Raw genomic sequence first — 19,282 nt, 5'->3', positions numbered from 1 at the left:
CAGCCAGAGCTGTGGAACCTACAGTATACGTGTGGCCTCTGAATGGAGCACATCGGATGAGCCAGAATTGACTCAGTCAGTGATGAACACTGGAGGCTGGCTTGTCATTTAAATGACATTAAACCTATAAAAAGACTACGTGCCAAAGGTTTTAACAACGCGCTTCAGGGCTCAGGTGGTTTGTTTGCAAGACCAGAAGGGAACGAGACATTGCAAAAGCTGGTTGCACTACTACTTTAGAGCTTCATAATCGAGTGACTCACTCTTGTCTCTCAGTCAGAAAATTCTGAAGAAATGGTGACTAAGCACCCACTTATATAGGCCAGATGCGCCTAAATAGGCGGGGCTCAGACACCATTGCCAATCAAAGGATTGCCGTGATTGTATATTGGTTTCGACAAGGTCGTGAAGAAGGACACTACCCCACCATAGTGCTTACGGCAATGTCTCATTCCCTTCATCTCAGGGAACCGAGGTTACATGTGTAACCGGAGATGTTTTCCCATTTAGGCTTAAAAAATCTTATGAAAAACTCTTTTATATTATATATTTATACATTATATAAAATATTTTTCCACGTGTTAATAAAACATTTCACAGTTTTTAACCATGGATTCAAAATTGTAATCACGGTTAATAGTAAAACCTTTTAATCGCGTCATCCCTAATTCAATATATACTCTTAAATATGAATACACTGTATCAAATCAAACATTCAGAAAAAGCATTAGGGTTAATGTTTCTGAAAAAAAATTTCCCTTTCAGAAAATTACAATTCTTACCTGCTCATCTGAAATGAAAATCTGCTTTCCTCACCATGAAAAACAACTGATCATTTCTATGGATGCCTTTAACATCTTCACTGACTCCACATATGACTCATGTGATATACTTTATGTTATCCAAATTCAGAAGAACATTTTGTGTGGGTAACAGACCTACAGAAAAGCCACTGACTGTCTTGGGTGTTGTATTCCTGCAGGGGGCGTTTGATGCTTGAAAACTAAATCCTACATGCATCCATATTTAAATCTAAGAACACTTTATATCCATTGGAAGACATTTTACACTGGATAGTCATTTTTAATAAAAACTGATAATTGCAAGGATCCATACCTGTGAATGAAAATCAGCCTCAGCATTATCTATAAAAGTGTTTTTAAAAATCCTCATCCAGTAATAATAAACGACTGAGTTCATGCATCATCCTGGCCAGTGCTGGGAAATGTTAGGGGTACCATGCTGACATGTTGAGCGATACCAGCATGTATGACACAAATCCCCCACCCCCCAATTCTATGCCAGTTTATAAAATACAGCCTTTTGCAACATAAAAATATTACATTTTGTTAGTTTACCAGGTGCTATAAAGAGAATCATATTAAATTTTAAATGAATTTATGTTCAGTGTTCACAGATTCCAAAGTATTTACAATCTAATCAAGCCATAACGAAGTCTTGTAAAAGATCCTATGAAAAATTAGATTTATTTACAATGATTATTAGGGAAGTTGATGTATTTATTTATTTGCATTTTAAAGATTTTTTTTTTTTTAATTACAAAATATTCAGTGTTGCCTCAGTTAATATGGTCATAAAAACTGCATACACAATGATTGTGAACCAATTAGCAAGATTCTGTAAATAATAGTTTTAAATAGAGTTTAGCATGTCATGCACAAAAGTATTTCATGTCAACCACTCATTTACAATTATAAAGAATTAAAAGTCAAACACACTGAGGAACTAACTAATAGTGTTTCCAGTTTTACATCACATTAACAAACACTGGATGCTGTAAAACTTGAATTAAAGCACATTGGGAGTGTAATTAAGATTTTACTATTGCGACAATAAATCTGACTAGAGTCCATTCTTTAAACATGCAAAAGTCACAGCAATATTGCTTCCAAAAAAATAGAATAATTTGTATGTATTTAAAACATTACAGATAATATTTTGTTTAATTTAAATTGAAATGTATATCATTTAAAATATTAGTGAATAATCTGTAAATAAGTTTCTTGTTCAACTAAACCTTCAGCCATTTATTTCTTCTGTTAAATGTTACTTAATATGACAGATGTTTAAAAATCTCAATGTTGCATTTTAATGTTTCAACAATTAACAATCAAACAAAAAAGGAGGGACATTTATTGCACATTTAGTACTGTTTAAGAGGAACTTTAATCATATTTAAAAATGAACAATTATAGAACTTAAATTAAACATTGTGGACACAGTATTTCTGACAATAAATGTGAATGTAAGTACAGCATATTTTTGTTTACAAAACTTATTTCAAGCATTTAAGCAGAAGCCTAAAGTTAAAAAGATCTTTGAAATCATAAGAAACATTAATGCAAGTGTGACTAAACTTGTGACTTGTAATATATGTAAATATATGTACTGTAAGCTGACCATCAAATGTCATCAAATATCATAAAGAGTTTAATTGATTCCTAATAACCGTTATAGATTTTTGATGCTCAGTGTTTATAATGAATATAATTGATTTTCTTTCCTCTAGTGGCTCAAACTCTCCATTGATAAAAACAGCTGATTCTGAACATCCAATCAAACATCTCTGTTTGACGATAAGAAACAACATTTATAACAGATTCTGGTTTTAATTAGCATTACTATGAAATTTCTACCTGTGCTGCTCCTACTATGGGGTGAGTATTTACTTCTGCATGTGTCATATTTTACTGAGCAGCTTTGTAAAATAAAAGTCGGTATTCGGTAATTATTGAACTATTTTAGAACAATGGTCCATCATTAATAGGTAATTATGCAGGAATTAATACAGGATTAATGAGTAGTACTACATTAACACTTTAGTTACTACTATTAATTAATATGGAAACATGATTAACCAATCAGTAAGTAATAGTGAACTGATGACTGAGGTAGTTCACTGTTAGGTAATCAGTAATTACTAATTAATTACTAATCAAAACATTAACGTGTCTAAAATGTGAATGACTATGTTTTTATTGTGAACAAGATCATGCATGGGTTCTTTGTTGGAATTAATTTATGAATGTAACAGGTCGCTAAATCAAGGCTACAGTGTCTGGTAGAGTATCATAATAAAGGATGTAGCCACATATTCAGGATTGATGGGGACCAAATTTAATAATGTAATAATTAACCATGGAAAAAACCTATGCATGCATATCCCCCTCAATGTCAGTGGCGGTTACGGCCATGATCATAGTCAGCTTACTTTACAGCAGCGTTTCTCAAACTGGGGTCCTTTTCAATTAACCAGGGGGTCCATGGGAAATCCCTGAATTGTGAACATTGTGTTTCAATGTTGTAAGCAAATAGGCAATAAAAAGCAATAAAAACTACTTGATATAAAGCTATTGCCTACTATAAAATACGACATAACAGAAGTTTTGAACAATATAATCAAACAGCCTATAGGCAATAAGTTGTAGATTCTGGACCGCAAATTTAAGTGTGGGGAAATCTGCCTATTTTTTGGTGACGGCAACTACTCTTATTTGGTGAATTAATTTCGCTTTACGCATTTTTACAGAAGTTCCAGCGGAAGATATTGGAAAATATCCATCTAACATTGATACACAGAGCTTTTGCTCTATCCAGTAAAAAGAAGAAGGGGTTTAACAACATGTATTTTAAGTTACCACAGTGAGGGTGAATATTCACAAGCCATAGACCAGCACTGGCATAGCAAGGTCCTCATTTCTGACTGTATATACTTATTTTGATTAAACTTGCTAGATAAAGTATGCTACTGTCATATAAGTTAGTATAATATGACAATTGACCATCCAGCTTCACATCAAACACAGTCATATATTTCCTCACACAGTGTCCCTTATTTTAACCATACCATCTGTCTAATAGTGGTCAATGTTAGGTAATTTAATGTATTTATGCAGTATACAGTATATATATATATATATTTAATTTATTTTATTTTTTTCACTTCAGTGTAACTGTCATTTATGTGAATATAAATCACGTCCCGTCCGCTGCTGAAAGGAAGAGAGCTGTAGGAATAGGCCTACTTATGGAAACTTCTTATTCTTCCTTCCTTTTATTTGCAGAAAAGCAAAAAGTGACAGTTAGCATTGACATAATTTGAAACATTAAATAATGATTAAATTGTGTTATTGTATTATTACTGTTGTTTGTCAACAATAATGTGATATTATAATAACAAATAAAACGAATTAATCAGTCCTCAATTGTTTATTTTACTTCATAAGAATATGGTGCTTTACTCATGTTTAAACTCATGCTTTGACTATAGGTGGAAATTATAATAATTTATGAAAAAATTAGTAGGCTACTGTTTGAGCTTTGTGGTGTTCTCCGTCTCCTGTGGATGGCGCTAAAACCTTAGCTGAGCAACAGATTGTCTCCCTAACTTCATTTTATGGTGTTTGCTTGTGCTGTCTTTGATTTGAATCATTTGTATTATTGTATTTCTCACTTGTAAATTGCTGTACTTTGCACACAGAAGCCTGACACAAAAGGACAGCAGTGCCTGGCTGTTCTTATTGGAACTCACTGAGATTATTTTTATTCTTCTAGTAAATGATATAATATTTGTTGTGGTGGTGGTGGGGCAGGGGTCCACGAAGAATTTGGGGTTATGAAAGGGGTCCTTGGTTAAAAAAAGTATGAGAAACCCTGCCTTACAGAAATACAGGGCTGTATGTGCCCAACCCGTGTATCCCTTGGGATATCTCTTCTGTTCATTAAAAAAAATTTTTAAATTAAATTCTGCATGTTTGATATTGCTGAAGGTCTTTTTTAAATAATTCTGGTAACCCATAAGTAATGAGTCAAGTGTTACCACATAAGTATGAAGGAATTACTAATGATCTGGGGCCGGTTGCACCAGCTATACGTAAGTTACAACTTAGCCTAATTGTGGCGTAAATGGGCACTAAGTCACAGTTTACGCACTACTAAATATTTGAGCATTGCTCCATTAAATTTAGGTAGGATGTAACCTATAAACTAAATATTTATGGAAGCCTCCGACCAGGAGAATTGGATGGAATAAAAAAGCAGACGGATATTTTATGACATCAATGAGCTCATGTTTTGCATGACAGGCATCAATCATTTCGACATACAGTATGATGTTGACATTTACACTCATTTACACTTACGAGAGAGAGAGAGAGAGAAAAAAAAAAAAAAAAAGTGGCTCTCCAGCATGAAACCGATCTAACAGTGCAGTTTTTAGGGTAAGTCGCCCGGTGACAAGTTTCAACACATTCAAAATATATATAGGATATTAAAATTAATAAATGTCTATTTTTCCAGCCTGTTGTATTAGTATTTATTCATCACCCCTTATTTATTTTAGATACAGTTCCTATATATTATTATTTACACAGGGCAAATATACTATTTATCAAATCTACTTTTATTATGTATCGTATTTTAATGGGGATATAATTTATTACAGCTGACATTTACGTGAGCAAACAAGGTTTGAACATTAACCGTAACCAGATCAAATTGAAATTCACATCTTTTTAACACTTCTGTGCACACATATGAAGGCTGTTTATTGGCTCAATACAGGTAAACGTCATACAGGTGCATCTCAATAAATTAGAATGTCGTGGAAAAGTTCATTTATTTCAGTAATTCAACTCAAATTGTGAAACTCGTGTATTAAATAAATTCAGCGCACACAAACATTGAATTTATTTAATACACGAGTTTCACAATTTGAGTTGAATTACTGAAATAAATTAGCTTTTCCACGACATTCTAATTTATTGAGATGCACCTGTATTATGCGACTATGCATCACTTTATGGAGAGCTTATGACCTACTAGTTAAGTCTTGCCTTAAGAACAGGTGGTGCAACCAAATTAAGAACTGACTTAGTTACAAACTAACTAGTAGTTACTAAGCCCTTAGTGTGAACTTTACATCCTATCTTACGTGAGAACTTACGCACAGCTGGTGCAACCCTACCTAGGACCATTATTCTAAAGTGAGGGACATGGTAACGCATTATTAATTAATGAGATCTTACTGTTTCCTTCCTTGGGAGTTAAAGGATATCTGGACCATTTTTCTAATGTGAAAACACATCATAAACCATTAACAGTAACTGAGGTGTTACTTGTCAGTTAGTAATGAATACTCAAGTGTTTGTTCCTACATTTTATTCATTTAATAAAACAGATCAAACAAACATTCACAGACATTCAACAGGATAATGCTTTTAATTGCTGGTGCTCATGGTTTTCACATGTTTTAAAAGTCTTATCTCTTAACATAAAGTAAAATAATACAATTATGTGTCTAAAGGACAAGTGTTGATCTCCACAAGACTTCAACAGAAAACGGAGAGAAAACCGGCGTGCAGAATGAGGACGATTCCACGTGTGTGCTTCCGCCCTAGACAGTCCACTCTGTAAATACGTAGGCTACAGTTTTTATCAAATGAATTTAATATGTTTCCTCCTTTGCCTATGTTTGGTATGAACAGAACAGAATGTATGTTAAACTTTACCACGTGCAGGTGGATCGAAGGGAGGGCGGAGCAAAATCGCACTCGCTCTTCTTTCAGTTTCAGCACCAGTGTTGAATATGGTGAACCATGATTGGATTAGAAGCTTGATGGACATGACACTCATTCTTTTCTTTTTATCATTTGATCCATTAAGATACTCAGTAAAAAAAGCACTTTACATAAATTTAACCTACAGTATCTATGAATAAAAAAAATTCATTTTAAAATTGTTTTGTAAAAAAAAAAACATGTTTATGTTCAAGTGTGTATTCATTAATTAATAATGCATTACCATGACCCTCGCTTTAAAATAATAAGTAATTCCTTCATGTTTATGTGGTAACACTTGACTCATTACTTATGGGTTACCAGAATTATTTAAAAAAGACCTCCAGCAATATCAAACCTGCCGAAGTTAATAATTCGTAATGAACAGAGATATCCCAAGGAATACACATGTTGGGCACATACTGTAAGCTGACTATGATACTGGACACTGTAGCCATGATTTAGCGAGCTGTTACATTCATAAATTAATTCCCACGGAGAACACACGTGAGGTGCATGTTTCTCTGAAGGCACATTTCATGATCATGTTCACAATAAAAACATAATCATTCACTTTTAGACACATGTTAATGTTTTGATTAGTAATTAATTAGTAGTTATTTTAAATTAGCCATAGTTAGTAGATAGTTCTCAATGAGTCAGATCAAATTCAGTAATTACTGATTACCTAACAGTGAACTACCTCAGTCATCAGTTCACTATTACTTACTGATTGGTTAATCATGTTTCCATATTAATTAATAGTAGTAACTAAAGTGTTAATGTTGTACTACTCATTATTAATCATCACTATTAATGACGGACCATTATTCTAAAGTGTTACCGAATAGACTTTTATTTGTTTCTTATACAAGAACAAAGTTTTATTTTTATTAATTTCTCAGAACAGGTTTATGGCAGCACTACTGAAAAAGATGTTTCTCAAGTTGGTTTTCTCAAAGGTTTTTGGATAACTTCAACCAATTAATGCTTTTTAATGCAATTAACTAAAAAAAAGTTATAACATAAGGCCTACATTACTTTCAGCTTCAAACAGTGTTTGTTTGATTGTGATGACAGTGTGATCATTAATCTGAAGATTTATCCGCTGTGTTCTTATAATTAATTGCACATTAGAAGTGGAACTTTTCCAGTCAAGATGTGAATATGTTGCTAAAATCTGAATGTTTCTCCTCAGCTTTTCCTCCTTCAGATGCTGCAAACCGACTGAGAAAATTCCACTTAGAAGAAAAAACAATGTTTCTAACTGAAGCTCGAGATACCTGCAAACATAACTACACTGACCTTGTCACAGTTTATGATGAACTAGACAATACGGAATTAACTCAAATACTCAATGCTAAAAATTCAAGTAGTGCCTGGATTGGAGCTAACAGAAGTTACAAATGGTCAAATGGTGATGAAGTCACATTCAGAAATACAACAGGGAATTGTGGGGAAATCTGTTGTGCTGCTATGAAAGCTGATGGAGAATGGGAATCCCTCCAATACAATACAACAAAATACTTCATGTGTTATGATCAAGGTAATAATCACTGAGTTCTATCTTTTTGTGTTTTTCTCTTATACATATCTGATATATTTACTGGATATTCTTGTATTCATACAGATGACAGTCAAACATCTCACATATACAAGTTAATCAATGAAAACAAAACCTAGTCTGAGGCTCAACAGTTCTGCAGAAAGAATTATACTGATTTAGTCACTATCAGAAATGAGACGGAGAATAATCAGGTAAAAAAAGCAGGGGAAAACAGTACAGATCCTTTCTGGATTGGCCTCTTTAGTGATAGTGTAGAATGGTTTGATGGAGGACAGTCTGCTTACAGAAATTATTCAGCAATGGAGATTTCACAATGCTCTTAAACAATGGGAGTTGGATGAAGTATAACAATAGTGATACTGGCCATCCCCTGTGCTACAGTGAGATGAAACAAGAGTTAATGCTTTGAAACTCAATTCGTTCCCATCATATGCTGCACGTAATCTAACTATTTAACTGATTTTATATTTGCATGTTTTTTTTTGTCAGAAAGCCACATTCATGTCAGTCATGAAAAAAATGTCCTGGGAGGAGGCTCTGGATTACTGCGATAGCAAAGCTTCTGGACTCCTGCGTATCGAGTCTGAGGATGATCAGGTAGAAACGGAGCGAGAACTAAGACGAAGGAATATTTCATGTCCAGTGTGGGTGGGGCTTAGACAGAGTCTCTTTGGATTTTGGATTTGGTCCAATGGGCTTCATGTGGGACCCTGGACCAACTGGAAAGGAGGAAGTCAACCAGAACATCAGATGTCCCACCACTGTGGTGCCATAGAGAAGATGAACGGTGAATTCAAATGGACTGATAAAAACTGCAGATCTAAATTTACTGTTTTATGTGAGGGAAAGTAATAAACAGTACCAGCTGAAAGTTTGGACACAAACATGACCAGATGAATATACTGTAATCTCTGTCAACTGTTCTTTAATAAAACCCCATGAAATCAAAGTAGGAGTTTTTTGTCTGTTAGTTTTGAGGCCATCTGTTTGTACTCTTAAAAGTTGAGAAAATTAATTATAGCCTCTCTACCAGGAAATCATTCAAGAAAACTGACCAAAAATAATGATGACTCATCTTGCACTAAGGGGCATATCCAAATATCTGTCCAACCAAATGCTCTCTAGAGTGAGAATGCCCCTCTAGAAGCTTTTTTGTTTTTGAAGCTCTGCATACAGATCCAGAGTATCTTTGATCTCAGACTTGTACTGTAGAAAAGTTCTTTTTAGTTTTTGGCTATAATCTCTCAGAACAATGTGATAAAATGATCCTCTTTATATCATTTAGTTATTACACCTTTATACATGATACTAAGCATTAATTAAAATATGTTTGTAAAAGTGCATTCATTCTTTAGTCTTTAATGCTAAAACTGTGTATTATCAGTAAAGTGGTAAAGTAAACATCCAATTCATGTATTTACAGGGATCATGAACTTGTTAGCTGTGATCACAAAAATGTGAAGATGGATTTGCAACGGTCTGATTAACAGTTACATTCACACCACAGATGTTTTCTAGCTACAGTAACATTCATGATAAATGTGGCCCCCAAATGTGGATCTCTCCCTAAAAATTTTAGATTCCAAAACATTTTGATCCAATTTCAATTTTCAATTTTTATATTTGTGAAAATAAGCCATTTGTAGATTATATCCTCTCAAGTTCCCCAAGCATTCCCCCATATCTGCCATTGGTTGGAAAACAGCTCGAACAAACAGAGCAATATTTTGATGTTGATGAGCCACAACCTTTACATGTTTAAAGGAATAGTTCACCCAAAACTTAAAATTCTCTCATTATTCACTTACCCTACTGCCATCCCAGTTGTGCATAACTGTCTTTCAGCAGAACACAAATGAAGATTTTAGAAGAAGATAGAGCTCTGTCAGGTCCTTATAATGTGAGTGAATGGGTGCCAGCACTTTGACGGTCCAAAAGTCATATTTAGGCAGCATAAAAGTAATCCACATGACTCCAGTCGAACAGGTAATGTCTTCTGAAGCAAATCGACAGGTTTATGTAAGAAACAAGTTTTTAACTTTAAATCTGCACTTCCATCCAGGGGTCTGATGCAGTTTGAAATGGTTAAACTCTCGCATGACCTTTGTTCTTCTGTTATAAATAAGCGCCGCTTCCAAATTCTTGCGTGAACTCGCTGATGCGCTTACGTCGCGCTACGCGTCAGCTGCTGAAAGGAAGCGCTTTTTAAAAGTTATTAACTTTTTAAATAGTGATTTCTTTTTTACACATACGTATCAGTTTGCTTCAGAAGACATTCATTGACCGACTGGAGTCGTGTGGATTACTTTTATGCTGCCTAAATATGACTTTTGGACCGTCAAATTGCTGGCACCTGTTTACTTGCATTATAAGGACCTGACAGAGCTCTATCTTCTTCTAAAATCTTCATTTGTGTTCTGCTGAAGAAAGACAGTCATACACATCTGCGATGGCATCAGAGTAAGTGAATAATGAGAGAATTCTCATTTTTAGGTGAACTATTCCTTTAACAAGTCAAGCGACGAATGGCTAATATTAAACTGGAATAGGTGAAAGTATTTAAACAATGAAAAAAATTACCTTTAAAGTAATCTTTCTTTTAGGATCTCTAATCATACATTTTCTAAAGGCGCTTGAATTCTCTTAATCAGTTATTGATAAGCAACAGTTTACTTTATCTGTGATCTGCACTTGCTGTGTGATTATTATACAATGTAAAAAGTTGTACTGCAATTAGTTACACTGACTATATATGACATAGTACGTCATAAAATGTATTTCTAAGTGTGTTGTTTCGAGAGTTTATCAACAATATCATATTATAAACTGAAAATGAATCATAAAGGTACACTATGATGGTTAATTAAACTACAACACACACCTCCGTGAAGTTGGCACCACATATAATTAAATCATTACCAAATCTATACCATTCGTTTGTGCCAATTTGTACCACAAAAATGAACGTTTGTGTTGGTTCGGTGTTTGAGATATTAGAAATTATTTTTTTTTGGCTGTGTGACGTCACTTTCTAGCCCATGTGGTCCAAATCGCTCCAAACTGATGCTATTCATTTGTGCTCGATTTGTACCAGTTTGTGCCATTAAAAGAATCATTGTTACTATTTCCCTTCCTTGGATATAGCAAGAAACTTTTTGGGAGCAGTGACGTCACTCCAAAACGCTCCAACAGGTTTAGTTAGTTTGTGCTCGATTTGTGCTTGTTTGTGCTGTTAAAAGAAACATCATAACATATTCCTATCTGTGTATTTAACAAGATAGCTTTTGGGAGCCATGAAATCTCGCAAGCTAAACCCCATGTCAATCACTCTCACCTGCCTCCATCGTTTGTGCTCACTTCTGGTTTGTGCCGTGTTTGGTACCGTTGAAGCATTCATTTTTGGCAAAGATTTAATCTTTCACCACATCAAACTCCAAATGCAAATAAATAATAAAAGTGTCTGTGTTTGTGTTGGTGCTATACATTATGATTTGTTTATAGGCTAAATGTGACACTGCTGAACAAAGCTGTACATCATGTTTATATAGGCTAATTATTCAGAGTTTTTTCGCAAGTAAACAGCTACATTCAGCTCTTAATTAGTTTATTTGTTGTAATTTTGCTAGAAGCTGGTGCGACATGTGTTGACAGTATTTGTGTAATTGCATAGTCCTATATGTTACCTAATATTCAAAATATTTGTTTGAAATTTCAGTGCAATGTTTGACAACATGTTAAGTGCCGTTCACATGCTTTAATGTGTTATTGTTGCACTAAAATTACACGTAGCGCCACAAAAGAGCAAAACGTATTTGTCTCGACTCGAGACGTTTAACAGTTTAGGTTCTTTTTAACTTAACATGGCATCTAAAAACATGAACAAGCTGTCAAAGATGTCTATTTAGCACACGTTTACATTGAAACCAATTATAAAAGTGCAGACGGACACAAAAACACGCTCAATGTTTGATCACACTTGCCTATTCTTTATTATTTGTTACTGCACATTTCGATTTTAGAGTATAACATCATCAAAACTAAGAAGTAACACGAAAGTATGGAAATTATGCAGTGACCAAAACAAATGAAATCAGAAACATCTTCTGTTCGAACATCTTCAGTGTAGCCTTTCATCTAGTCCAGCTCTGCACACAGTTCATTTTCTCAATCAACCTCAGGTGCATCCTGGGATGCTTTTTAAACAGTATTGAATGATTTCATATGCTGGACACTTGTTGGCTGCTTTTCTTTTAAAATAAATAAATAAATAAATAAAAGGTTTGTATAGATGTCTATAATTAGGCACAATTTATTTTTCAGTACAGAAATAATCCCAAACATTTGACCATAAGCATTTAGATCAAAAGGTTTTAAGATTATGAGAAACGTACTTAGTCAGTGTCCTTTGGACTGGTTGTGTAGGCTATATTTATTTTCTATTTGTAAGTTTTGATATTAATTTTATTTACTAGCTTTTACTATTTTTTATTTGATTTGTATTGTATCTTGCTATGTTTGGCTATTGCTGTAGATAAATCGAGGATAACTGAGTTTCAAGCTTTAAGTAACCATTTAAAGTGATTTTAATAAGGACAATTTAGAAATGTTACCAAACAATTTGGTCAAATTAGCTTCAGAAAAAGTGACTTTAGCTGTAAGGTGAGTAGTTTGCATCCCTGGTTTAAATATCAGACCAAATCTGATATTTCCTGACAGAGAGATGTGTTTGAGTTTGATGTGGTGAAAGATCATCTTTGCCCAAAAATTGATGCTTCAATGCAGGGCCGTTTCTAGGCATAGGCGAACTAGGCGGACGCCTAGGGCGCCACTTGATTTCATTATATGGGGTGCCAACTTCACGGAGGTACAACACACTGCACTACAGTACATAACAGCAGAAACTGTAAAGTCATTTTACATCAGTGTCTTTAATACTACATAGATGCTTTTTGAATTAAGCTAACTATTTTTAACAATGCAGGGTTAGAGTTTGGGAGCCCCTAAATCACACACTGCAAACTCAGCACTGGATTTATTGACAATCCTATATTTCGCTGAGGCTGAAGAAAAGATGTGGTTTGATCACTGGGATTAAATAACAGAAGCAACATGTTTACACCCAGCTGAAGTCTCCCATGTGAGAAATTACAAAAGCATCATTTATTCTCTAGAACAAACTCCAAATGTTTCTGTGATCCATCACACCTCGGAACATCACAGCAAATGTTCTCGCAGACTTTACTTTTTTCTATTTCTAAATCACAGCACTGAGCAAAGAAACTGCAGTGTAACATGGTAGAGTGACCATCTAACCACTCCTAACCCTGCACTCAGGGGTATACAGTGGGCCAAAACGTATGTGGACACTACCTTCTAATAAACAGGTTTGGCTTTTCCAGTCATTTCTGTGAGGACAAATCCTACAGTGCCATAAGTGCCATTCTAAAGAATTAAATACATATTATTAATATTACTTTACAGAAATATTATCCTTTATTTTGCCTTTGCAAGCACTCATAATAACAACTCATACACAATTTTATTCCCCAGCAGACTCATAAAACCCGTGTACCCGTCTGGACGTTGCAATGCAATCTGATTGAAGTTTGCCATTTTCTCAAGTAATTTCTTGTTTTGTGTACAATCTGATGGTCAGTGAATGGACTGTCTGATACTGACGGAGTGAGATCTTCACAGAAGGAATATTTTCATGTTTAATCAGCCATAAATAAACTCTGGGAACAAGCTATGAATTTACTTTTAAACAATAATAATGCAAACCATTAGATACTAGATGAATTCTTCAATTGTGAATTTGTAAAGTTCAACCTGGAATAAAAGTGAGTTTATAGATGCAGGTGGAGACACCTGAGAAAAGGATATTAATGTTTGACTAACAATGTATGTTTATGCAAATACTGACAACAGAGAATGAAAGGAGAGTCTGAGCATCAGGAGGAAGGAACATTTTTGGGTCAATATGATGAAACAGCAAATTTGAATTTATTGTTTTATATTAATTAATATATAACAGCAGCAGCGTCAAGGAGATTTGGTTGTCAGTGTTTGGTCATTGAAATGAGTCAGCTTCAGAATCTAGAGCACCACTCATGTGATAAGATGTGGTCACATGACCCTAAATGTTGTTGTTTTTTACATGTACCACAATTTTAAGTTCATGTTGATTTTAAAATGAGATCAGTTCAGATGTTGTAATAGAAATCACACATAAACCACATTAGCTCCATATCAGCATCTAAATCAAAATTCAAGAAATGCACAAACATCCAACACCAACCGTTTCTTTTTTTTTTTTTTTTTTTTTTCATAGTATAAAAGTATGAACGTACTGGTATAAATTATGAAACTATCATGAGCAATTGCACTTCTAAGAACTTGGCACATGTGTACAAGATTTCTCATTTTCATCATCTCAGACATCTTTATTTTTTATTGACCCTTAGAGATGATGCATGTAATGGTTTATACGTCCTTCCAGCGAACACAATCAAGCTATTTGCCTGTCAGCACATGTCCATAATAAAATGATGACATCACTGGAATAAGACTTATATTTCCTTCAGCACACTATCAAATGATCATATAATCACCTGCTCACCAGGTAAGACTTTAGTTGCTTTTTTATCTGTATTCTGCTGATCAGCTTTTTACCTATTAATCAGAGTAAATTAGATTGCTTACACAAAATGCCATCTACGAATCTGCTTGCATTGCTTATCTGTTTGTTAATGCAATTCTGTCTAAACTACAATCATCATAATATTGTTGAAATTAGATTAGATTTAACTATGCACTTTTTTGGATATATCATGTTAAATTGTATATAGCATATTATTTCTATATCATATGCACTACAACACAAACATAATAATACATACAAAATAGTTTAATATAAATATATAAATAAATAGTATAATTTTAAAATACTCAAAAAATGTTTTAATCAAGGACAAGAAATATATATATATATATATATATATATATATATATATATATATATATATTTATATAAACAAAATTTTACTTAAAATTATACAAAGTTTTGACTAATCATGATTTATTCAATAGGATTACATTAATCCTGTTATTGTCTTCAGATATGTACACAAAAATTTAAATTACAGGATCCATCAATAGTATTTGGGAGTGGTAATTATAAAATTATTACATTTTGTTAATTTACCAGGTGCTATACAGAGAATCATGTTAAATTTTAAATACATTTTGAATGTTCACAAAGTATTTACAATCTAATCAAGCCATAATAAAGTATTGTAAATTAAAAATAAAATAAAAATAAAAATAAATTTTATATATATATATATATGTATAAAATTATTTACAATGATTATTAGGGTAGTTGATGTAAAATTTATTCATTTGTATTTTGATGCATTTTTAAAAATAAAAATATTCAGTGATGCATACACAATAATTATGAACCAATTAGCAAAATTCTGTAAATAATAGATTTAAATAGAGTTTAGCATGTCATGCACAAAAGTATTTCATGTCAACTACTCATTTACAATTATAAAGAATTAAAAGTCAAACACATTGAGAGGAACTAACTAATAGTGTTTCCAGTTTTACATCACATTAACAAACACTGGATGCTGTAAAACTTGAATTAAAGCACATTGGGAGTGTAATTAAGATTTTACTATTGCGACAATAAATCTGACTAGAGTCCGTTCTTTAAACATGCAAAAGTCACAGCAATATTGCTTCCAAAAAAATAGAATAATTTTTATGTATTTAAAACATTACAGATAATATTTTGTTTCATTTAAATTGAAATGTATATCATTTAAAATATTAGTGAATAATCTGTAAATAAGTTTCTTGTCCAACTAAACCTTCAGCTATTTATTTCTTCTGTTAAATGTTACTTAATATGACAGATGTTTAAAAATCTCAATGTTGCATTTTAATGTTTCAACAATTAACAATCAAACAAAAAAGGAGGGACATTTATTGCACATTTAGTACTGTTTAAGAGGAACTTTAATCATATTTAAAAATGAACAATTATAGAACTTAAACATTGTGGACACAGTATTTCTGACAATAAATGTGAATGTAAGTACAGCATATTTTTGTTTACAAAACTTATTTCAAGCATTTAAGCAGAAGCCTAAAGTTAAAAAGATCTTTGAAATCATAAGAAACATTAATGCAAGTGTGACTAAACTTGTGACTTGTAATATATGTAAATATATGTACTGTAAGCTGACCATCAAATGTCATCAAATATCATAAAGAGTTTAACTGATTCCTAATAACCGTTATAGATTTTTGATGCTCAGTGTTTATAATGAATATAATTGATTTTCTTTCCTCTAGTGGCTCAAACTCTCCATTGATAAAAACAGCTGATTCTGAACATCCAATCAAACATCTCTGTGTGACGATAAGAAACAACATTTATAACAGATTCTGGTTTTAATTAGCATTACTATGAAATTTTTACCTGTGCTGCTCCTACTATGGGGTGAGTATTTACTTCTGCATGTGTCATATTTTACTGAGCAGCTTTGTAAAATAAAAGAATAGACTTTCATTTGTTTCTTATAAAGGAACAAAGTTTTATTTTATTAATTTCTCAGCACGTTTAAGGCAGAACTGCTGAAAAAAGTAGAGAGTTGATGTTTATCAAGTTGTTGCTTCTTCTGAAAGAGGTTTTGTTGAACTTCTACCAGTCTACCAGTATATTTGAGAAAATGATTTTAGACATAATATGTTTTATAACTAATGTATTTTAGCAGTATGTTCCAGAACCATAAAGCCCAGTGTTGCTAAAAAACTGAATATTCCTCCTCAGCTCCTCCTTCAGATGCTGCAGGCCGACTGAGAACATTCCACTTAGAAACAACAAATTATCCAAATGCAGCTCGAGATATTTGCAGAAATAAATATACTGACCTTGTCACAGTTTATGATCATAAAGAGAATAAGGAGCTTACAAATACTACTTGTCACTGGATTGGTGCCTATAGAAACAATACGAGTGAGAAATGGTCAAATGGGGATGATGTCACATTCAGACCAGGACACAAGTGTCAGAATGAATACTGTGCTTATATTGAAACTAATGGAGACTGGGAATGTGCTCCATGCAGTACAGAACTCCGACAACTCATGTGTTATGATCAAGGTAAATATTTCAGTTTTTTGTACAGTACATCTAAATAGAATTTCAGAAAATGAATTGTGTATTCTTGCATTCTCACAGGTGTTGACCGAGCATCACACATCTACAGGTTAATCCAGAAAAACAAAACGTGGTTTGATGCTCAGCTGTACTGTAGAGAGAATCACACTGATTTAGTCACTATCAGAGATGAGACACAAAATGAACAGGTGAAGAAAAAAGCAAACGAGAGTAACACAATCGAACCCTTCTGGATTGGCCTCCTCAGTGACAATGTGGAATGGTTTGATGGAGGAAAGTCGGCTTACAGAAACTATAGTAATACAAACAATAAAAATAACAAAACAAATATATACACATTCCTCTATTTGAGAGGGACATGGACAGAAACTGAAAACAATACCTGCAATACTCATTGCTACAGTAAGTCAAGGCAGTACTTCATTATTTGATATTAAATCATTCCAGGTGTTACATTATAAGCTACTTTAAAACTGAAGTATGTAACCTTTGTATGTAGCTTTAAATCCAAACATTTAACTAATTTTAGATGTGTATATTCTTCTGGCAGAAAGTCACATTCATGTCAGTCATGAAAACATGTCTTGGGAGAAAGCTCTGGATTACTGCAATAGTAATGAGAATACTTCTGGACTCCTGCGCATCGAGTCTGAGGATGATCAGATAGAAACGGAGCGGGAACTAAGAAGAAGGAATATTTCAGGTCCAGTGTGGGTGGGGCTTAGACAGAGTCGACTCTTTGGATTCTGGATTTGGTCCAATGGGCTTCATGTGGGACCCTGGACCAACTGGAAAGGAGGAAGTCAACCTGAACATCAGATGTCCCACCACTGTGGTGCCATAGAGAAGATGAACGGTGAATTCAAATGGACTGATAAAAACTGCAGATCTAAATTTACTGTTTTATGTGAGGGAAAGTAATAAACAGTACCAGCTGAAAGTTTGGGCACACTTGACTTGAATTTGTTTCTCATGAAAATCTACAGTAAATGCTGATTTTAAGAATTTGTTTTGTAGACAAGTGTTCAGTACAGTAGAATTGTGCCAATGTATGAATTTCTGTTTTACTGCCTATTGGAAGCACATACACCTTTAAATGGATAAATAAATTATTAATAGACAGCCATTGTGAAATTTTGTTTCAATGCCAGTGGTTGCTTCATGAATGTGTCAATTAATTAAAATACAATTCTGAATAACAGGCAGTTTGTGCTATTCATTTTATGTGCTGCATAACCAAAATTCAAAAGCACTACACACATTATGCGACAGAGATACAAATGCAAGAGAAAGTTCTCGAGTGCATGATGGTGATATTTCAAGGAAAAAATAAAAATACCACCAACCTTCTGATTTCAGCTGAGGTTTCTAACAGAACTGACTCCATATAGTGGCCTCTAAAAAAATAGCTTGAAACATGTGCTTGTGCTATCTTTCTTTAACATAATACCATTTAATATTTTCTTATTTAATGAAATTTCTTGCACTTACATTTTAAAGTGTGGCTTTATGAAATAGTAATCATGCAGAAAGGAAAACTGTCGTTATTTTTAAACCCTCTTATTCCTCAAAATAACTAATAATAATATGTTGTTGTTGTTTTTTGGGTTTTTGAAGAATCTTCAGGGGTGGAAAGAGTACTGAAAAATCATACTTAAGTAAAAGTACTGTTACGTCCCAAAAAATGTAGTGTGTGTAGAGTAAAAGTACCAGTCCTAAAAACTACTCAAGTAAGAGTAAAAGAGTAGCTCTTTTAAAAGTACTCATGAGTAGTGAGTTTTGAGTACTGAGTTGCGAAAGCTATGCCCCATTATAATAAACACAGCATGCTGCAATTTCAAAATGTAGCACACATACCATAATTTACATTCCCTTTTATGGCTGTTTGCCAGAAAGAATAAAAAAATATAAGTCTTTTTAACTGCAAACTTTTAAAATACA

At 33.4% G+C, this 19,282-nt stretch overlaps 1 protein-coding gene across 2 annotated transcripts; it reads left to right on the top strand.

Annotated features, from left to right (window-relative positions):
• Window positions 1-2,508: 2,508 nt before the first annotated feature.
• On the top strand, window positions 2,509-18,789 carry LOC127435288 (macrophage mannose receptor 1-like). Of its 2 annotated transcripts, none has more exons than XM_051688642.1 (4): window positions 2,509-2,678; window positions 16,991-17,323; window positions 17,402-17,743; window positions 17,892-18,789. In XM_051688642.1, the coding sequence occupies exons 1-4, from the start codon at window positions 2,645-2,647 to the stop codon at window positions 18,260-18,262; spliced, it is 1,080 nt and encodes a 359-aa protein (XP_051544602.1). In that variant the 5' UTR covers window positions 2,509-2,644; the 3' UTR covers window positions 18,263-18,789. The 2 variants fall into 2 exon arrangements, with proteins under 2 accessions (XP_051544602.1, XP_051544601.1); XM_051688641.1 differs by lacking the exon at window positions 2,509-2,678 and adding an exon at window positions 16,158-16,660 and having other exon boundaries at window positions 17,892-18,787.
• Window positions 18,790-19,282: the final 493 nt, after the last annotated feature.

The sequence above is a fragment of the Myxocyprinus asiaticus genome, chromosome 45, assembly GCF_019703515.2.
Source record: "Myxocyprinus asiaticus isolate MX2 ecotype Aquarium Trade chromosome 45, UBuf_Myxa_2, whole genome shotgun sequence".
Taxonomy (NCBI): domain Eukaryota; kingdom Metazoa; phylum Chordata; class Actinopteri; order Cypriniformes; family Catostomidae; genus Myxocyprinus; species Myxocyprinus asiaticus.
Note: the sequence above shows the minus strand (reverse complement) of the source record. Positions and strands in the feature narration are given on the sequence as shown.